This window comes from Talpa occidentalis, unplaced genomic scaffold (genome assembly GCF_014898055.3).
Source record: "Talpa occidentalis isolate TD23 unplaced genomic scaffold, MPIMG_talOcc4v2.1 talOcc4.13, whole genome shotgun sequence".
In the NCBI taxonomy this organism is placed as follows: Eukaryota; Metazoa; Chordata; class Mammalia; order Eulipotyphla; family Talpidae; genus Talpa; species Talpa occidentalis.
In genome coordinates this window covers 101,117,908-101,145,335 of record NW_023601322.1, presented here as the reverse complement: position 1 = coordinate 101,145,335, position 27,428 = coordinate 101,117,908, and the positions used below count along the sequence as shown (strand labels likewise).

The following is a 27,428-nucleotide window of genomic DNA, read 5'->3' as shown; positions in this document are numbered from 1 at the left end:
GGAGCAGAACAGGTGGATCCACTGAAACGCACTGCTGAGGGGAGCAGCGGGGAGACAGGAGAGGGCTGCCGTGCCGTGTGGGTCACCTCCCTGGCCAGGGACCGAACTCGAGCTGCAGTGGCTGCGGACAGCTTGATAGCGCTGTCTCTAACCCCTGCACCACCTGGGAGGCCCCACCTTTCAGTTTTAAGATCCAGCGGCAGCCACGCTTCAGTGTGCTTTGTTTACCCTGAGAGACGGTTCTAGAGGCTGCGGCGACTTCATGCTGTGAGACACAGTCAGGCTGCAGGAGAGCGAGAGTCTGACTCCACCAAGCCCCTCGAAACCAAAGACAAAATCAGTCTGACCCCTGAGAGCAGGCGAAAACCCCACACAGGCCTGGCCAGCATCGCCTCCTCACACCTCCCGTCCCTCAGCGCCCGCTGGCCCAGGCTGTCCCACCAAGAGACCCTCCCGTCAGCTGTGACATGGCCCCTGGCTTGCCCCTGCCCATGGCCTGGGGCTCGTCCCCCAACGTGCCCCAATTATATCTTCAGGACAAGGAACTCCCCTCCCCACGATGATTGGTGAAAATACATCTTTCCGAGCCAAACACGCCTCCACAGTTAAGGAAGTGGGCAGCAGAGCTGAGACGCAGGACGAGGCCGGGATAAGGGGCTCCGGGGAGCCACAGTCAGGAGCTTCTTAAATGGCTTTTTTTTTTAAAAGATTTATTTATTTATCTATACAAGCACTGGGTACAGTCAGAAGCGCGGGAGGGTGAGAGGATTCACCAGAGCCAGAGCGGGGAGCAGAGCAGGCAGAGGGACCGAAGGACACCGCTGAGGGGAGCCGCGGGCGGCAGGAGAGGTCTGCGCGCCATGCGGGACCCTCGCCGGTGGCCGGGGATCGAACCGGCGCTGCAGAGGCTGCGGGCAGCTTCACAGCCCGGCGCTCAACCGCCTGCATCACCAGAGGAGGCCCCTTAAATGACTTTGAAGGACACTTTCTCCCAAAAGGGCTTGTGCACAGGAAGTGTCCCTTCCCACGGGCCAGGGGGATTCGCCTCCCGTGGCTGGTGCTGCTGCCCAGGGCTGGACCATCGGGGGCCTTGGTGGACCTGCTCCTGGTCCCTGGCTACCGAGCTCTGTCCCCGCAGGTGGGCCTGCCCGGCTGTCCCCTGCCCCACACCTGGGGGTCAGCGGTCCCTGCCTAAGAGTCTCGGGAGGGAGTGAGGGCAGGAGCGCAGGCCTTGTCCCGCCCTCCATCACAGCTTTCTCACTGTCCAAGAGGAGGCGGGAGCAGGAGGGGCCTGGTACTTTCACCTCAGGCCTGCACTTCAGGCCAAGCCCGCGTCCCCCAGCACAGAGCCCTGGGGTCTCCCTCCACAGCGTGGGAGCGCTGAGCCAGGCCCAAGCCACACCCTCAGTGGCAGGCAGAGCGGCCGCCGCATGCGTGCGGGCTCACCCGTGCAGACAAGCAGCCCCACGGCCGTTTCACCGTGGGACGGAGGCGACGAGGTGGCTGCAGAGGGCAGAGATGGCTGCTTGGGGCATTATATTTACAGGGAAACGTATTCAAGGAAACGAACGCCATAATGTTACCTGAGAGCCCAGGCGGGAAGGCCCAGGCCGGTAGGGCCCGGGAGGAGCTCAGGCCGTGGGTGGGTGGGTCCGGTCGCCAGGCTGGGGGTCACCCCCCCACCCCGTGCCAGCGCTGCCGCTCCCCAAGGGGGGCCAGGCCGGCTGCCCCTCCTCCCCCCAGTGACGCCGTGCAGGCTCACTCTGGCCCCGCGCGTCTCCCCGAGCAGCCTGATTCTCATCAGGTGGGCAGACCCGCAGGCGCAGAGGGCAGGCCGCGCCCTCCGCCGGACCAGGGCGAGGGGACACGCGTGTCCTGCTCCTCACCGGGCTTGCGCTGCAGGAAAGGATACCGTTACCCGGCTGGCCTGAATCCTGTGAGGTGCCCGCCCCCTCCTGCGGTTTCTGTTAAATTCTCCCCTTTTTTTTGGTTCCTCTTGGAGTGATGAATCTCAGCGTCCTATGATCTCACAATTAGAAAAGACAGCCTTCCTAATTTAAAAGACGTCTGAACTACTCTGTCGTATGTGACTTGGTTGTCCTAGGAGTTACGAGGGTGTGCAGTGCACACGCGTGTGCTGCCTGTCTCCAGAAGACAGCCGGGAGCCCTGGGAACCTCTCGTGTGGGTTTCTGCTTGACCGTGGCCCTCAGCGGGCCCTCGCTCTCCCGGCCCCTGAGCCTTTGCGGGGCGTGCGTGGGACGTCCGTGCTCTGTTTGAACGGGGACTTGCTTTCCATGAATATTTCATCACCTGGAGTACGTGCTGGCACCCGGCTTGTTGCAGAGTTTGCATGAGGATTTCCATGACGCCCGGGGCCTGGTTTGTCTGCGGAAATGCAGGCTCAGTGTTCAGGTGGGAGGTGTGGGGAACGGGGCTCAGCGGAAGTGCTTCTTCCGGAAAGCAGCTGCTGGATGGGGCCTGGGAGGCTTGATACACGGCGTGCCCTTTGCGATTTCATGAGGCAGTTGCCAGGCCTGACAGGACGTGCCTCTGTGCCAGGCAGGCGCCTGCCTCCGTCTTTCCCTGGACGAGGCCTGCAGCGGGCACTTTGGCCTGGGACCTCATGCGCCTCAGCCGCGCAGCCACGGAGGACTCATCATCCTCGAGCCTGCTTTCCGCCTGAAAGTTGGGGGGATAACCATTGCTTCCAAGCCTGACCCACAGGGAGGAGGGCCCAGGGCTGGGGCTCTGGCTGCCGGAGGCAGCTGTCCGCGTGGGATCCGAGGGCCCTGGCCCACCTCGCTGTCTCCCAGACTCTTCTGCTCCTTTCCAGCTCCTGGCGGGGCGGGCCGGCTCCTTGGCAAGGACAGGACGGTAGCTGCTTTGTGCGCATGGGCGTGTGGCCTCTGCGGCTGCGGAGCAACAGTGCTCACAGCTGAGTCCCCGGCCGGAACAGAGGCGGCGGCTCTCTGGCTGTTGCTGACCAGCCCTGGCCCGTCCGGGCTGTGTTGGAGATGTCCGCTGACTCCCCTGAACGGAGGAGCCTTCCGACCCAGTGGACAGGAGGGTCTGAGCCCGGCTGGCAGCGCTTCCCTGGAGAGCCTCCCTCTGCAGACCGGCCCAGGCCCCGCCGCCCAGCCCCTGGCTGCGCCAATTCCGCCCTTTCCTGACAAATTGCTAAATGCTCCACTTTCTGCTCTAACAAATGAGGCTTTATTTTTCTTGCTGCTGGAAATTTAAAAACTGAAATATAGCAAGCGGAGGGGACGCCTTACAAGAGCTTGGCCACCACAGCAGGGGTCGCCATGGCAACGCATCTTGGGGCTGAGCGTGTGCCGGGAGCTGATGCAGGAACAAAGCCGGTGACTCCCACAGCAGGGCTGTGCCTCCGTGGAAAAGCGCCCACTGTGCTGGCCGCGGCCAGGCCGGGAGAGGCAGCCAAGGGAGCGGGCCATGTGGGGGCGACCCCAGCGGGAGGTCGGGTCCGGCTGAGGCCTGCAGCCCTCGGGACGGGGCTTTGCTCCTGGGCCTGCTGCTGGCACTGCCCATGGCACTGGGTGTTCCCGTGTCATGGGTGTCACGCCGTCCCTTGCGGGCAGAGCACGGAGGCTGTGGTGCCCAGGGGGGCCTCGGACAGCCCGGGTGCCCGCCGTGCTCGGTGCTGATCCGATCCCAAGACAGGAGAGAAAACGACCCCCCCCACACACACATACCACACACTGCACACTCCACACCCCCCCACCACACACACACTCAGGGGTGGGCTTGATATTTGGAAGCACAGATGTCACAAACCACTGATGCTGGAGAAGGCCAGTAAGACCCGGCCCAGATCGGGGGAAGGTTTTACACCTGGAAACACGATACATGTTCTCTTGACTGAAGTGTGCTTCAACCGAGGCGATCCGGCCTCACGTTCGGCCACCAAAGCACACATTCCAGAAATGCGAAATATCCACGATAAACAGTTCTTTCCAATCACTCATCTTGGTTGCTTTCCTTCTCGTGAAAGCTCAGCCCGTGGTGCCGCGTGACTCAACGCGCCCCATCACAGGCGTGGGCGGGGCAGGGACTCGCAGGGCGGGCGGCGCACATCCTCGGCGGCTAGGACGGGGAGACCGTGGGCCCTGGCACGGAGCGGGAGGGACGGGGCGTCACTAGGGAGGAAATCGGCTCCGGACAACCCACAGCACTGAGGCAGCTCGATATTTTAAGTTTCTCACACACACGTGACCCTTACCAACAGTCTGTTTCTGGAGTGCTGAGGAACAACGGACACGCGCGAGTCTGTTTCAGGAGCGAGTCAGGGTTTGGGGTCTGCACACGCGGAGAAGCAATCACACGTGAGCGCAGCTGTGCCGTCGCGGACACTTGTGTTTCTCTCCTGGCGAGCCCCGGTCACCCCCCAGGCGCCTCCGTGTCTGGCGTAACCAGAGCACGATGTCCTCCACTATGCTGGATTCCTTGTTGCTGCGTCTTGGGGTTCGTCCACTTTTGGGGTGTATCTGTATTCGGTTCCATCTTATTGCTGGTTTTTATCACATTTTAGTCCATCGCGTGGCTGCCGTGCGTGGGTTTTGACTGGTCCAGGCAAAGCTGACACCGGGCTTGGCTGCAGGGTTTAACAGCCAGGGGTGCGGTTCCATTCTCTTGGGTAAATACATAAAGGTGGGACAGTGTCGTGTACACGCACTTACCTGCTTCAGCTTTTCCCGTGGAGACTCTGCCCAATTATCTCCCAAATGCTTGTTTGATTTTGCATCCCGGCCGCAATCCACGGGGGTTCAAGCTTCTCCCTCTTCCGACCAGGACCGAGTGCAACGGGCCTTCCGTGGCCACACGGGGAGTCTCCCCGACGGCCAAGGGGTGCCGAGTATCCTGTCCTTCGCTCCCTGCAGAAACCACACATCTTCTGTGGGTTAGTTCTCTCCCTCTCTTGCTGCGTGTGTAGGTGGATGGGCTTTTTGTTTTTAAGATATTTTTGTTCTTTACATGTTCTTCATATGAGTTATTTGCCAGACACAAATAATGTAAATATTTTCCTCTGTTCTTTGGCTTGCGTTTGCAGTTCATGCTCATTTGAAGAAAATTTTTAGCTTTGATAAAATTCAACTTATCGGGCCTCCCCGGGGGCGCAGCGGTTGAGCGCTGGGTTGCGAAGCTGCCCGCGGCCTCTGCGGCGCCGGTTCAATCCCCGGCTGCTCCCCGGCCACCGGAGGAGGGTCCCACATGGCGCGCAGACCTCTCCTGCCGCCCGCTGCTCCCCTCAGCAGTGTACTTCAGTCCTTCTGCCTGCTCTGCTCCCCGCTCTGGCTCTGGTGAATCCTCTCACCCTCCCGTGCTGACTGTGCCCAGTGCTTGTATAAATTAATTAATTAATCTTTTTTTTTAAAAAAAGTTCAACTTGTCCTTGTCTTTAGTTTTGGCTAAAAACCATCCTCCCGGCCCCCAGCCCCCAATAAACAGTGCTGAACAGGAACAGTGAGAGGGAACAGGTTTACTTGTTTCAAATTTTGGAGAAAAACATTTAATTTTTTGCCATTTGTGGAAGCGTTGGCCGCGGCTGTGTCCTAAGGGTGCTTTATGGGATTGGGAAATTTCCCTTGCAGCGCCGGCTCCATGAGCGATTTCCTCGCCCAGAAATGATGGATTTCGTCGGACTCTCTCCCTGCGCCGCTGAGAGACGCTCTGGCTGTCGTGCGCCGCCTGCTCGCCCGCGGGGCTGCAGGGGCGGATTCTGAGACGCCGGGCCGCCGCGCGTGCCTGGAGAAATCTTACTTAGACTTTTTTTTTAAGACTTATTTATTGATGCATACAAGAGCCGGGGTGCAGGCCAGAGTGGGGGCTCCCCCGGCCCGCGCGGACAGAGCTGGGGAGCGCGCCCGTCCGGCCGGCCCCGCGGGGAGGTGCGGGGTGCGCCGCGGGGAGCCCCAAGCTCACGGTTTCGGGGAGACCCTCCCGACGTGCGCGCGCCGGGCCACAGTCGGGGAGGCGGAGACCCTGGGCGCGCTCGGGCCGGTCCCCGCACGCCCGCCTGGCCCGGCCCGCCCGGCTCCTGTGGCCGCGGGGCTCGCGGCCTCCCCGGGCGGCCCCGCGGGCTCCGAGCAGCTGGCGGGGTTCACTGTCCACGTCGGGTGCTGGTCCAGCCCCGCCGCGCTGGCCGCTCCCGTGCCCCCCCGCGGCCCCCCGCCCGGGCGCGTGGACACCCCGCTCGGCCCCTGGACGCCGCCGGGGCGCGCCGCGAGGGACACGGAGGCCGCGAGCGACTCGTTCGTGTGCAGAGGCGGCCCCGGCCACCGCGCGGGCGGCTCCGGGCGGGAGCAATAAATACAGAGCGGGGGGGGGGGGGGGGGGGCCCTGCGCGCTGACCCGGCCCCGCGCCCCTCCCGTGCCCGCGCCGGGGGTGCCGCCGGGGCTGGTCCGAGCCGCCGCCCTCGCGCGCTCCGCGCGGCTCCTCCGTCCTGGCGGCGCTAGCAGCCGAAGGCGAGGCCTGCGGGAGACAAAGGGACACTCAGGGCCGGTCAGCGCCAGCGCCCACGCCCTCCCGCGGCCCGGCACGCGCCCCTGCGCCGGCCCTGCGGAACGTGCCCGCCTCGGGGCCTGAACCCCGCCCGCGCCTCCCCGGCAAGGTTGTCCCGGCAGGAGGGCGCCCGGGGGGCCTCCTGGCCCGCGGCTGCCGGGCCCTGCGCGTGTGGGCCGGGGGTGTGGGCCGGCAGGACTGCGAGGCTGCACAGCCCCCCGAGTCTGGACTGACCCCGCGCCCTCCACGCCTGCGGCTGAGGGTGCCCGACTGCGGGGCTCTGGAGAGCCGAGGGCCCGTCCATGCCGCGTGCAGGGGTCTGGTTCTGCCCGGGAAGCCCTGTCCGACTGGCTGGGGCCTCTGCTCCCCGCCCTGGCCCAGCACCCCTCACCTGGGCTCGCCAGGCTCGGCTGGGGGGTGTGGGGGCACGTGTGGATGGAAAACCAGCACAAACCGCAGTTTTAAGGCACCAAGCACGAGAACAGGAAGTTGCAGGTGCCAGGCTGGGCTGCCAGAGCTCCCGTCTCTGCACCAGCCTGGCCGCCACCCCGGCCAGCACAGCCCCGCTCTCTGTGTCGCCTGCACACCGTCCTGGCCCAGGTAACCTTCCCCCGCACAGGTGTCCTCTCTGGGAGCCGCGCCCCTGCCAGGAGGAAGCCTCACTGTCGTCGCCCCCACTCTGCAGGCCTGAACACAGACCGTGCAGGCCCCCATGCCAGCCGGACCTGGAAGGGAGTCCCGCTGCTACCCACTGGCCGGGGTGGCTGAGCTGCCCAGGGACAGCCAGGTGGCCAGATGGCCAGGTGAGCCAGGTGAGCCAGATGGCCATGTGGCCAGGTAAGCCAGGTAGCCAGGTGCGCCAGGTGCACCAGGTGATCCAGGGTGATCCAGGTGATCCAGGTGCGCCAGGTGCACCAGGTGATCCAGGTGCACCAGGTGATCCAGGTGATCCAGGTGAGCGCCTGGGTCTGGGTACACAGGCTGGCACTCTCCTTGACAGTGGCATGGGCCACTGTGTCCAAGATAACCACCTTGATGGGAGCCGCCTGGGTGCTCAAGGCACGTTTCTCCATAAGCGGCTCTCGGCCGGGCAGCGACTTTCCCCATGGCCGACAGTTCCGGTGTGGACGCCAGCCCAGGTCAGCACACGCTGCCTTCCCGGCGTGAGACTCTCTCGAAGGGGGTTGTCGGCGTCCAGAATGGCGACACGGAACGTTCTGACCACGACCCCCTCACAGCCCCAACGGGTTCTACGTGAGCGGTCCTTACGGAGAGGAAGTGTCACTGCTGTGACGGCCCCGCGGCTCCCGCCACACACAGCGGCCTCGGGGGAACGGCCGTCACATCCCGCCAAGCTTATCAAGGGATTTCTTCAGGGCCACAGGCTAGGATCTGAAAGTCCCCTCTACTCGTGAGGTCTTCTTCCAAGCCTCTAGTGTTTCATTTTAACACACAAGAAAAAGAAAAGCACGCGAGCCTCGGCGGGAGTCCACAGCTCGCTCTGGGATGATCTGGGTGATGTCTGGAGAACGGCAGCGGCGAGGTGAGCCGTGGCAGAGCAGGCGAGGGCCCACGCCGGCCCACGGCGGGGTGGGGACACGGACGCAGTGATGGCCGCGCCTCCAGAGCCACCCCAGCCCCGTCAGGCAGAGCCCAAACACCAGCAAACCCTGAGCGTGAGGCCGCGCGATCCAAGTGTCTGTGCCCGCCGGGCGAGCACCAGACCAGCCTCTCTGCCCAGCCCTGGCTGAAGGCTCACGCCGCTGAGACTGGCCGGGCTCCCTGAGCCGAGCAGAGGCTGGCACGGGACTGGCTGCGATCCAGCCTGGTCGCGACGCCGCGTCTTTGCGACAGTTTGAGGCCTCAGTTGCTCACCGGTCACGGTCACGACCAGGAGGTCATCGTTCGCCTCGGCCCCGCCGGGAGCTCGGGGCTGTCGCTGGCTGCTACACACCCACAACCGGGCCTGTGTGGCCGGGGCCTCGGCGCCCACCAGGGTACCGTGAGGTGGCCTGTGCGAGTGCTGTGAGTGAGCCCTGCCCCGAAGGGACAGTGCATCCGGGACAGAACCACGGGGGAGGCCTGGGCCCTCCCGGCTTCTCAGGCCCCGTCCCAAGGCTGTGGGGACGCGACACCCACGTGCAAGGTGGCTGCTGTGCAGACCCTCCTGGCAACGCCCTGCACACGCGGGCACTGGCCTGTGGCCCCGCCTGTCAGCCGCAGGGCCGTCCAGCTACTGCGGCGGGTCCTGCCCAGGTGGGCGAGGGCACCCGGGGAGGGGCGCAGGGGGGGGCTCGGGACCCTCAGTGTCTGTCCACGGACCTGGCAACCCCGGCGCCGCTGGCACGCCCTGGCTCTTTAGCTCGTGAGCGTCTCCCGAGACCGACGCGCAGCCCAGGACGGATGCCCGAGCGCCCCGCGGAAGGGACGGACACGTACGTGCTCACTGCCGGGGCCTCCCGCGTCAGGTCCTGCTGGTCCCGCGCACAGGACGCCCACCTGGAACAGAGACGCGTGTGCGTTCATGAGCTCGGGGTGAACGGGCGAAAACCGGGTTTCCCGCTCTCCGCCTGTCGAGGAAAGCCCAGGCTCCCTGCGAAAGCGTCCCTAGAGGCACAGTCTGCTCCTGGTGGTGCCTGGAAGTTGCTCTGCGAGGCCTGTGAGGACTGGGCAGCCGCGGCTATTTGCACCCCGGTGGGGAGGGCGGCACAGCCATCGCCCTGGGTGGGGAGCCAGGCGGGGTGACCATAAAGGCGCCGTGGGCCCCGCGCTGCCCGCCTGCCCCGTGAGCGGCTCTGCTGGCCCACACATGTCGCGCACCCCAAGTGCTGCCTTTTCCGGGACATTCTGGGGCAAGTTGTTCCGTGAGTTTTGTGGAAAGGAATTTCCAGCATTTTGGTGGCGTGCCGGGGCTGTGAGCCTGGCGGGGTGGGGAGGTGAGGGGCACCCAGCCTCTACGCAGGCCCTGGGGCTCACGGTCCGTTTCCTGTTGCTCAGTCTTTCAGGGAAGCTCGCGCGCCGGCCAGCATGTCCTCTCTGAGATGACGCCACTGTTCTGCGTCCACGTGTCAGTCAGAGCCGGCCTGTCTCCCCGAACCCCCATTCGCCGCACGCACAGTCATGGAGATCACACACGGCCGGGGACCAGCAGCGCAGGCCCAGACCCGCCGGCGTGCAGGTTCTGGCTCCAGGAACGTGGCACAGCCCCCCCACCCCACGCAGCCCCGAGCTCCGCCCGCAGCCCATGGCGAGGCAGGGCGGCGCAGAGACGGGCCAGGAAGCCCTCAGTGAGCTCCTGCTGTTCCCACAGCCCTGCAGAGCCGGCACGACCTCCCAAAGAGCACACTGACTCGAGCGTGAAGACCAGAGCGTGTGAGCTGACGTGCTGGCCACGGTAATCACCCTTCATGGACCCGTAGTGCAAGCTGCACTTTGTCGCCCACGCACACACGTTGATTTACACCGTGAGGCTCAGGTGTGAAGGCAACCGTCCTCAGTGCTGAGCGGTGGACCGCACAGTCCCTGGGCTCGCTGCACTCTGAAAATCGCTTTTAAGCCCCCACACAGAAGACAGTGGGGAGCTGGCGAGCTCCGTGAACGCACACCAGCCCCCCCAGGTTAAGTCTAGTTACAGCGCGGGAACACATGCAAGAGCCATTTCAATGAAAATAATGGCGGTCATCTAACTTTTGCTGAGTATGGTGCGCATGGTTGTATAAAAATAAGCGTATTTTCACATTTACATGATTAATTCTGACTGCTGGAACCCAGCGTGCACCGCCGATTCTCGTGTTGCCCTGTCACGAGCTACACCCCATGCTGATCCGCTGGCTGGACTCGTGAGAGGTGGTTTTACCACAGAGGTGAGGCTCCTGGAGCGAGACTGGCAGCCATAAAGTACCAGGGAGCAGACCTCATTACTTTCGCACTATTTCTTCCTTAGGCCTATGACTGAAAAACCGCTTCTGAAGCACAGGACGCCTGGCCAGGGACGTCTCCCCACTGCCCGCACGCGTGCACCCCGCGCAGGCTCTGGGGGCGGGCTCGGGGGCGGGCTCTCTGGGTGGTGCTGTGTCGTGTTCTAGGTGCTGCCAGGTGCTGCTCTGCTTCTCCAGGGGATGCCACAGGAGACCCATAAGCTCGTGACATGACACAACACACATGATACAAGTGTCCCTTACGCAGACTTGTCCCGGGCCTTAAAGCCTCCTCCATGAAATCCGCAAGCCCAAAGCGGAGGCCTCTGTGGCTCCCAGTCCAGGGCGAGCTGTCGGTTCCCTGCCGGAAGGGGTGGGATGGGAGAGCTGGCCCCCCTTCCTCAGCAGGAGAACCGAGGGCTCCCCGACAGAGGCTCCCTTCAGGCCTCAGCACAGGCCCCAGCTGGAGGCCCAGGGAGCAGGCGTCTTTACATTCCCGGGAGAGCGAGGACGCCGGGAGGTGACTGCCCTGCCTGCTTTGGCCATGGCAGGCCCGGGGCCCCTCCAGGATGACGGGGCACTCAGGGCCGCCGGCACCTGGCTTGTGTGCAGGCTGCGACCTAGCCCTGGCGGTGCCTATACTCAGCCAGGCTCGGTGAGGGAGGCGCCGGGGGCCTGTGAAGCTCTCTCGGCCCGGGATGAAGGCTCCTCTCGGCCGGTGCAGAGACGTGCACGTCGGGTCTCAGAAGAAGGTCTCACAAAAGCAAGTGGCTCGTGTGTGGGGTTCGGGAAGTCTGGGAGCCTGCTGTAAGCTGCTCTTGTTTGAATTTCCTTTGATACCTTGCTCGTGAGTTGAGGTACCCTCTATAGCTTTTTGTTTTACAAAAGTTATTTTGACACGTTACGCTACAGCCGTCAGGTCACACGGCATGTATCGTGCGACTATTCCGTACAGGAGCAACGGGGGGGCTGCCGAGCACAGTCCCGCGTTACCGTGACTTGATATTTAATGTAGAGCGTCACAGAGCGTTTTGTAAAACTGACCATTACTGTGCACTTTTCTGCGCTGTGGTGTGAGTGTGTCAGATGCTTGGTCTCCTCGGAACGAGAGCAGGATGGGTCCTTTTTATTTTAGACGAGTATCCGAGATCCCATTTTCCGTTGCTCTTGGTACACAGGTAGCCATCCAAGTCCTGTGCCTGCCTGAGCGTGTCCTCTGCACTCGGCAGTGCAGGGAAGGCCGCCTGCCACCCCGTCTCTGGAAGGCTCTGCTTACCACCTCTGAAACCCGGGTACCCCAGGGCGCACAGGGGCATTTCTAGGGCTCACCTTTCCTCCACGGGAGGATTTTTAACTTCTCAGGAGCTACTCTCCGCGCGTGTCTACAGAAGTTCTATGTTTCATATGTTTAACACGAAGAGAATCCAAGCGAGGTTTTGCAATAACAAGTTTTCATCTAATCAACGATTTGGGAACTTACCAGATTCGTGAGAAATTGTCTTGACAGTGAGAAGCTTCACACTTTCTTTCTCAGACGGCGGCCTGTTCGGGACGGAAGACGTGGCATGAGCGTTGTCTGTGCGCGAAAGCCAACGTGCCGGAGCAGAAGGAAGGAGACCCGCGCGCGGGGTGTTTTGCGTCTCTGGGGACACACGACACACGGACACACAGACTTTCACGCGCTCTTCGGAACCAGGTCCGCGAATCTGTCTGCCCCAGCGGTGGGGATCGCCGCCCGCACGCGTGCTCCCGCCCTTGGCTGTGGGGGCGCAGGCAGCCTTCGCACCGGGGCTGCACCCGGGGCTGCACCCGTCCCCGGAGGCTTGCCCAGGAGGACAGAATTGCGCGTCGTGGCTGCAGAGTTAAGCCCCGAGCTTCGGCCTCTCCCTCCTCAGGACCCAAACAGTTTCAAATTCCAGCTCCTTCCCCCGGCACCCCCAGAGCCTCTATTTCTCCCCGGGAAGGGCAGGTGACCTAGAAACTGGGTTTTAAAGCTCCCCATGTGACGAACACGGAGACAGCGTCTACACCAAGGAAGAAAACTTAGCACGGAATTGCTTGGATGCCGAGACAGAGTCTCCGCGGGGCTCCGGACTGCGCCCGTGGGGGGCCTGCACACGAGGGCGCCCCTGCCCCCCGGCAGGCAGGGTCGCGGGGCTGGGGCCTGGCCGTCTCGCCCGCTCTGGAGACGTGACACACACCTGAGCGCCTCACTGGGAAACGACTGCCGAAATCCACATTAAGAAATCTACACGCAGAGAACGAGGTGATTTTCCACCCTTGTCTCTGCGCGTCCTCTCTGGAGTTCTCATTTTACCACCTGATCCGGGCTCCAGAGCGACTGTTTCTGGCTGTTGAAATCACTGTCTGGCGCTTCCTGACACGAGGGTTAGTGCCTGCCTGTGCGAACAGAAGGGTCAGGGCTTCTGGAGGAAGAACGACGTGGCCGTACTTACTGGTCGTTCCCGCTGTCCGGTGGACCTAGGAGAGAACCGCTGTGGTCAGAAGTGCAAGGACCTTGGCCACGAGACACCAAGAGGACCCCCCGGCACGTCTGCACGGGCTTCACGCCCCCCCCCCCCATTTAAGTGCACAGCTGGGCTGACCTTGCCGGGCCCCTTTGGGCAGTTTCTGGCTGGTTCTGCCCAGGGCAGCACCGCTGTGGGCATCCGTAACCTACACTGCCTGTCCACGGGCACCAGAAAACGTCAGTCCCTGTCAGTGTCTGAACAAAACTCTCCCCGAAGCACTCAATGACCGCTGGCTCAAGGCCCTGGGGCCGCTGGTTTGGCCGTCGGGCAGCCACGGCAGGTGCTCCGGGGCCGGCAGCATCCAGCGGGCGCTCGGAACAGGCCGCCAGGGTGGGCCGCTGACTCTGGGGCATCTGTGCCCTGTTCTGCTTCCCTGGGGAGCGCTCGGATACCCGTAGCGCCCCCAGACAGACCCATTTCCTGCAGAAACCTGGGGTTCCTGCTGACTCCAGGGGCGTGCGGTGCGGCCGTTCTGGACCTAATGAAGCCTCAGCCACGGGCCTGAAGAGCCATTCACTGCGGGTGTTTAATGGCTTAATTTAATGACAACACCGCTGTAAATTGTGTCTGGAAAACAAAGTGACAACAGCGGCGTAGACGTGGCTAATTGTCCCTCTGCCGCACTTGGAAACAACGCGCCGCGCGTCTCCGGGGTCCCTGCGCAGTGCCGAGGGTTCTGCACCTTCCCCGCGGCCTGGCCCGCCCGAGAGCCCCTTTCGTCAGAAACGTCCACTCTCCCAGCAGCTTCGCCGCGACGCTCCCAGTGCAAACCTCTCCATGTCTCAGGACAGGGCACTTTTATAAAAGAAGCTCACACTCATTTGTACTTATTTTATATAACATTAACACCCACGGGCTTGATTTCCCATAAAAGACAGAGCTGGCGGTGTAGGAACTGGGAGAAATTAAACCGATTTATAAAAACACCATTTCCCCGCTGGGACCTAAGGAGACGCGTTTAATGCATTTCACACGTTATGGAGACGTCCAGTCGCTGAGTCCCGGGGGGAGGTCACGGTTCTCTCCTCCACCCCCAAGAGCCAGGCTGGGCAGGGGGATTTCTCCGCCAGTCCCTGCCGTGGGGGAAGGTGGAGGGAGCTGTCGGGTCAGGACCCAGACAGGGCAGCACCCGACAGGGCAGGACCCGACAGGGCAGGACCCGACAGGGCTCCCCAGCAGAGCTCAGCACAGCCCTGGGGGAGGCCTCCCCGGGAGGGAAGAGCTGGGGACACCTTCCTGCCATCAGCCCCCAGAGGAAACTCTTGGCCAGACTCCCCTTTATTCTCTGGAAGTGGGGGCGGGAGGGAAAAGGCCCACCAGAGACCAGCTGGGCCATTATACACCCCCTTTCCGGCCGGATCCCTCTAAGCACCCTAAGGTGGACTAACTGGTTCAAAAGAATCGGCCTCATCTGGGGTCCGGTCCTGCCTGCCCCGGGCTCCCTGCTCCGCCCTCTGTGCTTGTGACCACGCGAGGGGCATGTCCTTCTCTCTAGAACAGCCTCTTCCCTGCAGAGTTTACCTCAAGAGAGGCAGAGCATGTGCTCCTGGTTCAGAGAGGCGGCACCCCAGCACCTCACCTACCCGGGTCTCGCCTCCGGCACACGCGGTACAGGCCCACCAGCGCGAACACCGACAGAGTCATCACGATCAGGGCGATGACCACCGGCAGGACCACGCCTGGAGGGGGAGACAGGGTCAGAGGCCCGGGGCCCTGCTCGCCGCCCCCCCAGCGCTGTCGCGTCAGATGGTGCTGCAGCCGGGAGTGTCGGGCCGGCTCCCGCGGGTGCCGTATCCCACACGTCCACTTGGTGTCAGTCTTGCAGCCCTTCTGGAATGAGGTCCCGCCTCAGGGAAGGGGTTCACTGCGGCCTCTTCCCGGCGGGGAGGGCCGGACGAGGGCAGGGCGGCCAGCAGCTTGGCCGTGTGCACCGGCCTCCTCGGCCCTTGGGGGGAAGCTGCTGGGGAAACACGGAGTAGCTGCTCTAGAACGCGCACCCGCCATGCCTGCGCAGGCTGCAGGAGGCCTCAAGCCCCGCGGTGCTGTAAGTGGACCTGGTGTTGGCGTGGCCTCCAGGCGTGCAGCTGAGACGTGCCCACGCGTGTGTGTGTGCACAGCGGCTGCTCAGTGAGCCAGGCTGAGTCCTGGATGCTTTTACTAAAAGGAGGGTTTGTTTGTTTTTCTCTGTAACACTGGCCACCTCCCTGACGGCCACGCCAGGCGGGTGGCCAGCTGCGACGGCAGGGACAAGGCAGGGACATGCCCGGCACGTCGGGCCGGCAAGGAAGGTGGGCCAGGGGCAGGCAGCATGGCCCTGCGTTTGACCCAGGTGGGGTCAGTGCTGCGGGTCACAGGAGCCCCCGTGTGAGCTCATCCCCCTCCAGGGCAGGCGCCGGAGTCCAGTGCGGCCGCACCCACCTCTAGGGAACCCGCGTCATCCGGGCCTCGCAGGTGCACACGCCAAGCACATGCTTTGGTAGGATGGGACGTTTCTAAAAAACTTGTTTTAACTTCTGGAGAAAGTTCCAAGGGGCCCCCCTCCCATCTCCACGGGGATCCCCCGCGCTGGGCTTGGCGCAGACCCAGGCTTCCCACCGGGCGAGGCGGGGCGGGCTCAGGACGGGGCCAGGACGATGACCTGGGCAGGGCCTGGCCCCAGCAGGTGCGGCTACTCACTGGAGTACGAGGGGTTCGCAGAGGAGGAGCTGGCGTTGCTGGGGTTCTCGGTGCCCCCCACTGCAAGAGAGAGACAGGGGTGCCTTGGCTTGGCGTGTCCCCCAGCCCTGGGCCTGCCCAGAGGTCTCCGAGACTCGCACCCCATGGGGCCAGTCTGTGGGGGCGGCCAGGGCGTCACCTCATGGGGAGCTTCCAGAAGCTTCCTTGTGCCCACCCCCCTTCTGGAGGTGCGGTTTTTCATGTAACAGCTACACCATAGTAAATAAGGCTGGTTAACAACATTGGCAGGGTCTCCTGGGTGGGGGGTCAGGCAAGGCCACTCTCCGAGCGCGGGGAGGAGGTACCTGCAGGCTGTGAGCTGGTGTCCAGAGCTGTCGCCGCCGTCCCGGGGGGGGTGCTGGCTGTGGGCGCGCCCGGCTGCAGGGTGCTGGCTGTGGGGACCACAAGTCCAGAGTCAGGCTGCAACAGAATCACTGCTCCCGGATTTTTAAAATATACTCAAACAGTTTGCATTTCTGAAGATCTCTGAAAACCGTTTGTTACTGAATAAGAGGGTGTCCACGCGTGCAACTCTGACTCATGGATCCGCGCTCCCTTCTGGAAAGAGGATTCCATTGTGTGTCTTCAAGAACTGGCTCAGAAAGCCTGGGTTAGTCTCTCCTTGCAGGCAAGTGTGTGATGTCTTGTGGGGTGAACCCCATGTAGAAACAGCACCCACATGTCACTTAACTTTGGGTCATAGTGATTTTTTGCCACTACATATCCTAAAAATGGGCAGCAAAGCACAGGACTTCAGATTTTATACCGTGTGTGTGTGTGTGTGTGTGTGTGTGTGTGTGTGTGTGTGTGTGTAGAAAAAGCTTGCAGTTACAGCTTTGGCAAGAAGATGGGCAGGGCACAGAGGAGCCCCCTTCACTGCCAGCTCTGAAGCCTGACAGGTTCACCAGTGTCTTATCCAAGCTGCTGCTCGGATGTCCTTACAAAGGGGAGGCTTATTTTTAAATTTATTATTTGTGGCTTAAGTCAACATTTGCTGTCTGAAAACAGAGGGGTAAAACAAAAAACTACAAATGAAATTTTGTTGCATTCGAAATCCATAGAACTCAGTAAGTTGCAATAAAAATACATGATTGTTTTATAGGCTTACTAATTTACAGCACTTATTCTTGTGAATCTAGGGTAAAATAAATTTGTATTTAGTTTTTTTTTTTTTTTTTTTTGAGAAAGCGCCGTGTTTCTCCTGCTGCAAGAGGGATCTTCTCACGCCTCCGTCCAGTCTCCCTGCTGAGTGGCAGTTCCGGGAGCCGGGTCATGCTGCCCACTGGCCAGGGGTGAGTGCCACCTGCTGATGGAGGCGTCTCCTGCAGCCCTGGCCCCCCGGGTGCACCCAGGTCCACGCTGTACCCACACGCTGAGAGCTGCCTTGGTTCCCCCCCGCCGAGCCACCCACAGCCCAACATGCACCGAACACGCAGGCATTTCTGACATCTGTGGGGGAAGAACAGTGTTTGTCGTCGGTACTGTTCTTGCCAGGCAAGAGGGCTGTGGGAGGAAGCTAGATATATGCCCGTAAGAACAAAGAGAAATGTCAGGCTGGTGCACCAAGCTGGAGCAAAAGGAATATTAAACGAAAGAGTGGGAACTGCCAGGAACCCGGGCACCTTTGGTTGCTTTTGCGTCCCGGGGTTTCAGCGAGGATGACCGCTCTCTCGGCTGGCTGGTGAAGGCAAAGCTGGCTGGGTGAATAACCAATGACCTTAAGCCACCTGGGATTCCACAGCCCCTCCTCTTACCTTCTCACAGACAAGCTGACAGGCAGCTTCAGCTCTGAGGATGACCCATCTGGTTCAGATGAGCTCTTCCTACTGCAAAGCATGTGGATGTGTTGATTTTTCACACCAATTGTTGTTGCTAATAATCCATAGGTAGACAATAGAATTAACCCTTCTTAAAAGGATTTATTGATTCCTTGAACAACCCCATTTACAACTGCACCAAAAAATAATGAAATACCTAGGGGTAAACTGAACAAAGGAGGTGCAGGACCTGTGCAATGAAAACTATACAAGATTATTAAAGGAAATAGAAGAAGACACAAAAAAATAGAGAGTCCTGGGTAATGAATAGGAAGAATTAACATTACCCAAAGCAAATACAGATTCAATTCAACCCCCATCAAGGCTCCAAAAGCATTCTCCAAAGAAATAGAACAAACAACGTTGAAAGCAATCCTGACAAGAACAATCACAGTGATGTCAAACTCTCAGACTTCCAGCTATATAACAAAGCTATAAAGATCTAAGCAGTATGGTTCTAGAATAAAAACACACCGACCAATGGACCAGAATTGAGAGCCTAGAAATAAACCCACACATCTACAGACAGTTAATCTGTAACAAAGGAGCCAAGAGTATACACTGGAGAAAGGAAAATCTCTTCAACAATTGGTGTTAGGAAAACTGGACAGTCGCATGCCAAAGAATGAAACTAGACCCGCACCTCACACCTTACATAAAAATTCAAAATGGATTAAAGACTTGGATGTAAGACCATAAAATACATTGAAGAAAACAGATAAAACACTCCGCAATATCAGCTCGGTAATGAGTTTGTGGATTTTCTCCAATGACAAGAAAAACAAAAGAGAATAGACACCAGTGGGACTACATTAAACTAAAAGCTTTTGCACAGTGAAAGAAACTATCGGTAAAACAAAAAGACATCCAAGTGAGTGGGAGAAAACACTGCCATGTCATGCTTCGGACAAGGGTCTGATATTCAAGATCTAAAAAGAGCTCCCACAATTCAACAACAACATACAACTCGGTCAAAAAAATGGGGAGAAGATCTAAATAGACACTTCTCCAAAGAAGACATGCAGATGGCCAACAGACACGGGAAAAAATGTTCATCATAACTTATCATCAGGGAAATGCAAATCAAAACCACAATAGGATACGGTATCACACTTGTGAGCATGGCCCAAATTAAGAAACGCACAGACAGCAAGTGTTGGTGAGGGTGCAGAGAAAAGGGACCTTGTGCTCTGTTGGTAGAAATGTACACTGGCCAGCCCCGACGTTATGTAAAACAGAACGGAGGTTTCTCAAAATATTACCAATAGATCTAAGCTATGACCCCGCAAGTCTACTCATAGGCGTCTACCTGAAGAGTGCCAAAGGGGCCTCTGCTCCCCACGTTCACAGCAGCACTTTTTACAATAGCCACATCATGGAGCCAACCTAAGCACCCAAGGGCAGACGAGTGGATTAAGAAGATGTGGTCTATATGCACAGTGGAATACTACTCAGCGATGAAAAAGATGGCTTCTCACAGTTGGCAACAACATGGGTGGAACTGGAGTGGATAAAGAAGTAAGTCAGAAGGAGAAAGAGGAATGTCACGTGATTATACTTGTAGGTGGAACATGAAGAAATAAAAGTCAGTCAAAGCCAAATGAAAAACAATCCCAGAAATATGACTGCAAAGCTGAGGCTACTAGAGGAGCAGGTGGGGGGCTGAGAAGAAAGGGAGGCAGGGCCCCAGCGGACTGAGGTAGAGAAACGTGGGGCCCTTGGAGGGAGGGTGTGGTAGGGCACCCCTGTAGAGGTGGGTCCTGTACTTCTGAAACACACAGTGTTGTAAACCAGCGTTACCTTAATAACAAAAATTCTAAGGAAAAAACTAAGAACTATTGACACGGAGGGTGGCGCCCCTTGGGCCGAGCCCACTGCTCCCACCCGGGCCCACGCTCCTGGCTGCAGCTTCCAGGCCCCTGACCAGACGCCGCATGTGAGTCTCCATGATACAGGGGCCAACTCCTCATAAGAAATCTCTGCAGGAATGTCAATACAAACACATCTCAATGTACAGGTGTCACATGCAAAAGCGTGTGAGGATGCACGTCTGCGTGCAAACACACACCGTCCTGACTCTCCAGGGAGCTCTGGGCGTGCTGGAGGTCACAGCAAACTAAGGGCACAGGCTCACTCCGCTCGACAGGGAGGCCCGCGGTCTGCCGAGTCCCTCATCAGAGACAGCAACAAGTTCCTCCTCAAGGCCGGGTTCCCGGCTCTGCTGTCTGGGGGGCGAGCAGCCTACAGGAAAGCAGGCCTCGCCGCTGGGCTGCTGGGGCGCACTGGCGCCTGCCTACCCCAGCGGTGAGCTCCTCCAGCACTTTCTTTCCCCTGCCCGTCCACCCCCACGGACCCACCCCTAGCGGACCCGGGGCTAGGAGGAGAAGGAGGCAGAGGAATCTGGCACCTCGAAGGTCACTTCTTCGATGAAGACTTTTCTCATCTTCCTTAAACCACTTTCCCCACCGGTGTGCACCCCAACCACCGCCAAAGGGGAACCCTCTCCTCCCCCGACCTCAACGTGACTCTGCGGCACACTGCGCTGCCCACACTGGCGCGAGTCACGGACACCTGCGTGTGGCCCAGTGCCCCTCGCCGCCCGATGGAGCCCCGGGCACTCGCCACGCTCAGCGGCGGGCTTGGACAGGTGGTGGTCGATGCGCCATGCTGGATGTTTAGGGGGCCCGACTAGATTCGAACCTTCCCAGCTACATGGCAGGGGATGCCGGTGTCTGACCGTCCCACACCCTTCCAGGACGCACGCTTGGCGTTTCAACACGGCCACCCACACGGACGGCTCTGCTGTCGAGTGGAATGAACGAGCACATCTTTAGGCCTTGGCCAGTCACGTCCACTAGCTGAGGCCACCTCTCTTCCACCCTTATTCTGCAGTGGAAGACACAGTGTCGACAGACAGCTGCTTAGAATTCACCAGATGCACACAGCCGACTTGCTCTGAATTAAAAAAAAAAATGCACTGCACGCAACAGTCATCAGCTTTCCACCCTCAACAATAGCTACCGCAGTGGGTGGGGGAAACATAATTTTTCAAGAAATTGAAGGCTGGAATGAAAGAATATTGCAAACGTGAGGACTGTGCATGATGTAGCAAAGCTCAGATGCCTGTTAGCTCATATTTCCGTAAAGGAAGGAGCTGTCGTCATACTGTGGGCCTGAGTCCCTACCTCACTTCGCCCTGCGAGAGAAGGACTAGCTATTTTAAGATGTTTGTCTTTGGTCCTGGCCTCACCGGTGTGGGTGACTATTTCATAACAAACACATATGATTCAAGACTTTGATTGAAACAAACGTATGATTATAGTTGTCAACAGAAATACAGTGGATACCGTGTTGATAAACTTGTTAGTCTTTTTTCAGTGATTCTGACCTTAGTTTTAGCCACACGTATATCTGAAGTTTGAGTCTCATTTCACCCGTGACTTCCAGAATCAGTGTTGTTTCTCTTGAGTCCACTCTTCAAACCAAGGGTTTATCAATTATCTATTTTAGGAGAACCAGTTTACATAACTCAAAAGTAAAGGCGTCTAAATGGGCTTTTCATAAATATCATTTGAAATTCAAATCTGGGGGCCTTCCTGGTGGCCTAGGGGTTAAGCCTCAGCACTGTCACCGTGAAGGCCTGAGTTCCATCCCCGGCCAGGGAGCTGACCCACGTGGCGCAGCAGACCTCTCCTGTCTCCCCGCTGCTCAGCAGTGCATTTCAGTGGATCTGCCTGTTCTGCTCCCCACTCTGTCTCTGGTGAGTCCTCTCACCCCTGCAACTCTGGCCTGTACCCCGGTTCTTCTACGCATAAATAAATATTAAAAAGTAAATAAATAAAATAAAATTCAAATCTAAGAAAACTGGCATTTTGTTAGTACAGCTCTTTTTAAGCAAAGATCAAGACTGTTTCCACCCCTCCTCAGGAGGAGCTGACAGTCGGGCAGTTCCCAGCTCTCATCCACCTGAGAGTCCTCAGGCCCCCGGGCGTGAAGCAGGGCAGGACCAGACAGCCAGAAGCTCCGTGCTCGCCTGACTCACTGCTCTGTTTCATTTTCCCTAGTGCATTTGGAGATTTTAGAGAAGGAAGAGTAAAAAATATGGCAGTGAGGTGAAATAAAGATAATTAATAAAAAAGACTTGTTTATTCATGAGGTCTATTATGTAGAAGATAATTTAAAGTTAAAAGCACAGGGCCTCCCCTAGTGGCGCAGCAGTTGAGCGCTGGGCTGCAAAGCTGCCCGTAGCCTCTGCAGCGCCGGTTCAATCCCCGGCCGCCAGCGAGGGTCCCACATGGCGCGCAGACCTCTCCTGCCATGCCCGCTGCTCCCTTCAGCAGTGTCCTTCGGTCCTTCTGCCTGCTCTGCTCCCCGCTCTGGCTCTGGTGAATTCTCTCACCGTCCCATCCTTCTGACTGTACCCAGTGCTTGTATAGATAAATAAATAAATCTTAAAAAAAAAAAAAGATGGAGGGCCTCCCCGGTGGCGCAGCGGTTGAGCGCTGGGCTGCAAAGCTGCCCACAGTCTCTGCAGCTCCGGTTCGATCCCTGGCCACCGGCGAGGGTCCCACATGGCGCACAGACCTCTCCTGCCGCCCGCTGCTCCCCTCAGCAGTGTCCTTCGGTCCTTCTGCCTGCTCTGCTCCCCGCTCTGGCTCTGGTGAATTCTCTCACCCTCCCGCGCGTCTGACTGTACCCAGTTCTTATATAGATAAATAAATAAATCTTAAAAAAAAAAGTTAAAAGCACAGTAATTTTACTTTGAATTCCAAGGAGAAGGTAGACTGTGATGATTATCTAGGACATTTGCTGTGAAATGTTAGTGGAGTCACTCCTAATTTTCAGGACATTTTCTTTCGTTTTGTCTTTTTTTTTTTTAAGTTTCATGGTCTTCTAGATTTATTTCACATTCTCATTTTCTCTGTAACAAAGGCGACCAAGATCAAAAATCTATGAGGCTTGTCATTTATATATGTGCCGGCAGGATGGAACAATTTCCTGGATAATAATGATTTCAGAACAACAGGATTCAGTGTTATCATCTTTCCTTATCCAATAATCTGTTTCAACTGTTGCTGCTCCATTATCCAAAATTTGTTCCATTTATAACTAATGGATGGCAAAGCAGGAGCACTTCATCTCTTTGGATGTCAGAATCAGGCTTTCTTGGGAAGCAGAAAAGGCAGCTCACAGACACTTACCCCGGCAGCGGCTGGCTGACCTCAGAGACAGGCCAGACCGTGGGTTCCAGCCATCTGCCCTGACTTCACACACTGCCCAGGGCTGGCCCACCAACCTCGGCCGGAGAGCAGTCAGCAAACTCGTGAATGTTCTCCTAATCTGATTTTTTTTTTCTATTTTTCTTTTCCAGTTCAAGATCTCACAAGCATTTTAGCGATCATATGCTATTTCCTGCACTGCTTCCTCCTGCCTTCGAATTGGTGGCTCTTCATGGCCACACTCTTGGGACTCTAATTAGGGCTATTCCCAGAGAGAGAAAACGCGCTTACCTGTCTTTCCTGTTGTTGCCAGCGAACTCTGATTCTCGGCTTTAGAAGAAAGGAAAGGAGAGAAAAGGAAATTATTAAAATTAAAAGTTAATGTCAGTTTATTTGTGGGGTTTCTGCCAGACACGATACCTCTCCCACCCCACCGACTTGGGGGAGATCCGGGAAGTTCAGACAGAAACTCAGGGAATTCCTTTAAGGTGAACAGAGTCTAGGGGCGCTTACTGCAGGAAGCCCACTTGCGAGAACAGTGATCACAGGCCACTCCGACAGCCTGGAGTGGACACGGCACCAACACAACTGGCCGTGTGAAAAATACAGAAAATAATTTCGAAACAAACAGAAGACCCATAATCATATTTGGGAAACCTCCATTTGCCTTCTTTATATCTGCAGCTACGGATTCTCAGCATTTCAAACACAACGGGCCCCAAACAGAACTCCCTCGGTCGCCCTTAAATCTGCCTCTCCCCTGCCAGCTTGCACCAGTGATGGCGCCGGGTGCCCTAGGCATGAAACCAAACGTGGTGGCCTTTCTCGCCTTCGCTTTTCTGTACTGCTGCCAGCTTTAGCTTCCAGGTATATTCTGAACATGCCTCGATCCCAAGGTGCTTGCTCCAGGGGCCCCTCCTTCTCTTGACGGAGGCTGGCAGGTCTTCCCAGCCCACGGCCCTGGCCCTGCTCCTCTACTCATCTCCAGCCACTCGGCCACTGGCATCCTGCTGGGCCTTCCTGGGGTAGAGCAGGGTCATGTGGGTCTCCTGCTTGGGCTCCCCTGCACAGTCTCTGCTCTGTGAACTCAGGGCGACTCTGGTTCCTCCCTCCATCCACAACTCGGGATGTCAACACCCCAGGAAGTTCCCCCCCAGCCTCCTGGCTGGCTCCCTGCACGCAAGTCCACCTCCCCGCTCCACTGGCTCAAAAGCACTTTTATCACATCTGTGGGGACAGACGCCGCTCCTGCACTCGGGGGTGAACGCCCAGAGCCTTCCAGTACAAACATCTAGGATGAACCAGTGAGACCAGAACATCACAATAATAAAAATAACAACGACTCGGCCTACCAGTCTGCATTCAGTGCTCAGGGAAGAGGAATGCGCTATTTAAATTGCTAGTTGGAGAATCATGGCTGCTGCCGTGAAAGCAACTTTTGTGGCCAGCTCCCTCCATGACTTGCCGATGTCTGCGAGGGAGATGTTCCTTCCCCCATCTTGCAGCTCTGTGAAAATCAGCTCGAGACGGGGGCACGGCTGTCAGCTAGGCTCGCCGAGTCCAGGGCTCTCCGTGTGTGACAACGCACACGCTTGCCTTCCCGTCCACGGCTCTGAACGCAAAGCTCAGATAATTAATCCCACTTTTGGTAGCTGGTGAAAATACTTTTGAGCATGGCATAATGCTGTTTTTGGAAGATGCGGTTAAAATATTTACCCGCGGCTGGAGGAACAGAAGACAAAGGAAATCGAGTCTGCCCCCCTCCCGCTACCGTCAGGCCCCGCCCCGGCCGCCGCTGGGCCTCACCGAGGAGGAAAAACTTGAGCTCCCCTCAGACAAAACCTTCTGATGACCTTTTATTTCAGGCTTTTTCAGCCTTCAAAAATGGATAATAATTTCAAGGTACAGATTCTATAAAAGAAAAATAATCACGCCTGAAGACACAGCTGAATCTGAAAATAACACGTATTGACTCAAAACCCTAAAATGGAATGTCTCCAGAGCCCCAGGCTTTCATAACAAAGGAATATATTGTTATGATGAGGCAAAATTCTACAAATCATAAATATTTAACCAATACTAGGATATGGACCTTTTCTTCCTGAAATCGAGATGCCATTTTTAAGCCAATCCAGTGTTTTCACGTGTGGGTATGAAAGTTTCAGGCAGACGACGCCGTGGCATGTGGCTAGCATCGCGGGAATTCATGAAAAGTGAAGACATTTGCAATTATTCCTGGTTTTCCTGGGAACTCTCACGATAGACACGTGTTTGAGGAAAGGCCGAGGCCTGTTCTACAGAGGCAGGGCTAAGGCCCGTAGCAAGGCTGCTGCCTGCGCTAACCTGCTATTCTCAGTGGAAGCTGATGGGCCGCGCCCCGGCTAGGGCCTGGCCAGCCCCCCGTTCCTGAGCCGGAGTCTAACGCGAGCACGAGTCTTCAGACGCGCACACGAGCTGCACCGGGAAACTTGCATACGCCTATTTCCACAACTAAAATTGTCTCAACTTTTCACACGGAAAGCTTAACCGACCATGGAACAGCTAATCTGCCGATTATTCTCGGCTAAATATGCTTCGCTTACAAAGGATAGTGCCTGTACGTGCTCCATATGTTTATAAACAGCTGTACACGTGTATGTATTTGGACACACACATCTGTAGTGATCACATATTAGTACGTGTATATTGTTCTTACACGCTCGCCTTTATGTTTATAAAGAGTTGCACGTGGAACAGAATACATCATTAACAGGCTCAAGAGAACCAACGTATCGGTCATTCCCACGTGGAATTCTTCACCGATTGGCTTAAACATCACTCGCTCTGCTCAATCCCGGCGCCTGCACATCCGCCCACACCTGGCGCCGGCTGAGCAAGAGACAGGAGGCTGTTTCTGACTTGGCCAAGCCCTGGCTGTGACTCAGGCCTCGTGGTCCCAAGGCGCCCCTCCATCGCCCAGGTGATGGCCCAGCTAATCAGGCATGTTCCGAGGCGCCTCCGGCCCCTGGAGCAGAGCCGCGTGGCTCACAGAAGAGACCATGGGACTGGGCGGTCGGTGACTGCGGCTTCGGGGGGCGCGGGACAGCTTGCGCGGGAGAGCCGGGCGCAGCGCTGGAGGGGTGTTCATGGGACTGCGGTCATTTTCTTGTCTGTCGTCTTTCCATGTGCTTGATGATTTCTGCGAGGAAGTTTCAAACTAGATGGCTGCGAATATGTCATCACCGTCCGAGCCGGCGGCTGGTCTAGATTCAGTTTCCAAAGAGCAAGCCTGGCGGAGGCTCGGACTAGGGCAGGTGCACCAGCGAGGGCTCCCCCGCCCGGGGTCTCCCCGGGGCTGCTCTGTGGACCCCTGCACCAGCCGTGGCCTGTGGCCCAGGCTCCCCGAGCCGACCCCTTCCTTGTGCAGGAACCACAACCGCCGGCGGCGCCTGGGTTGCCAGCATTATTAACAAGGTGATAGCGCATTTGCGAAGCATTTACCTGCAGTCTCCGCTGCAAGCTTCGTATGTTTCATCCTCCCGAGCCCCACGCGAGGGCCGTGGGCTGCCATCTCGGGGCTGCGTGAGGCGGGCAGATGGCACAGAGGCGAGAGGCCCAGCACGCACAGGCCTGTGCCGCTCTGAACCCAAGCGCCTGACCTCAGGACCGGCTCCGAGCCCAGCCCGGCTCCCCTGGCACAGCCGCAGCGCCGGCTTGTACTTCAGCCTGGACCCCGGCGGGCAGCACTCAGCTGGGGAGCGTCCTGCTCACTCTCCAGGCACCACCTCAGCTCCATGTGCACTTGGGTAAGAGATGCAAAAGGAACGTAGGCGAGAGAATTCACCCCGTTTACAGGTTGTGAACCCCAACTTCATATGTGGCTGGCGGCTGAGCGACGCTGTGCATTGACCCACGCAGACCCCCGGTGGGGCTGTGACAGCCGCGGCAGCAGGCCGTCCAGTCCCTCTGGTACGCTGTGGCCTTCACGCCCGCGGCTGGTCACTTGGGTCTTGTAGTGCAGATTTCCAGAAAGGAAATTTGATCGGCCCGGCATTTTCTTTCTTTTTGTTTGTAGACAAGAGGCTATAAAGAAATTTAGCACCGAATTCACTTGTGATAAGTCTGCAACTCTGCCATTCTTAGCACATTTAGAGAGCTGCTCAACCATCACCACAGTTAATTCAGCTTTAGAATTCACGCCTCGACACAGAAAATGCCCTTGAGAGTTTTTCAAAGTCCATCCTGGTCCCACCACCATGACCTGGAGACACTGCTGCCTGTGCCCCTCCCCAGGCGGTGCGGACAGTGTTTTCCACACGCGGCGGGGGGCACGCTGTGTGGGGAAAGGGTCTTCTACTGGGCTAATGTCTGGGTTTTTGACCGTCACAGCCGGTGTCGTGCTATTAAACAAGCGAGAGAGTTGAACGGCATTTTCCATGTGTGGCTCTCCTATGTTCTGGAATATTCAAAATGCATTCCACGTGGAGGAACCAGCAGCTATTCCACTGCATGAGTTAATGGCTGTGAGGACAATTTCCCGCCTTTGACGGTCAGGAATAAAGCTGCTGTGAACATTCTTTATCTCAATAACACCCTGTGGCGACCGCTGCTGAAATAGCCTCACGAGATAGCTTCGGAGTAAGTTCTGGAATTGGCTTGTGTGAGGCCCCCAACGTTGGGCTTTGTTTTGTCTATTCTAGGACTTTTTCATGACCATATATATTTTAGG

General features: G+C 58.0%; 1 protein-coding gene across 3 annotated transcripts in view; it reads right to left on the bottom strand.

Moving 5' to 3' along the window:
• Positions 1-6,425: 6,425 nt before the first annotated feature.
• Positions 6,426-27,428, bottom strand: part of EMCN (endomucin) — a 40,249-nt gene continuing 19,246 nt past the window's right edge. For 2 of the 3 annotated variants that reach the window (XM_037509636.2, XM_054694614.1), the window contains 8 exons: positions 23,012-23,050; positions 15,990-16,076; positions 15,646-15,705; positions 14,553-14,648; positions 12,895-12,919; positions 11,919-11,980; positions 8,961-9,020; positions 6,426-6,491 (listed from right to left, as the gene is read on the bottom strand). In XM_037509636.2, the coding sequence (XP_037365533.1) occupies positions 8,986-9,020; positions 11,919-11,980; positions 12,895-12,919; positions 14,553-14,648; positions 15,646-15,705; positions 15,990-16,076; positions 23,012-23,050 (404 nt within the window). In that variant the 3' untranslated portion in view covers positions 6,426-6,491; positions 8,961-8,985. The remainder of the gene's footprint in view (positions 6,492-8,960; positions 9,021-11,918; positions 11,981-12,894; positions 12,920-14,552; positions 14,649-15,645; positions 15,706-15,989; positions 16,077-23,011; positions 23,051-27,428) is intronic. The other variant, XM_037509637.2, reaches the window with a different exon arrangement.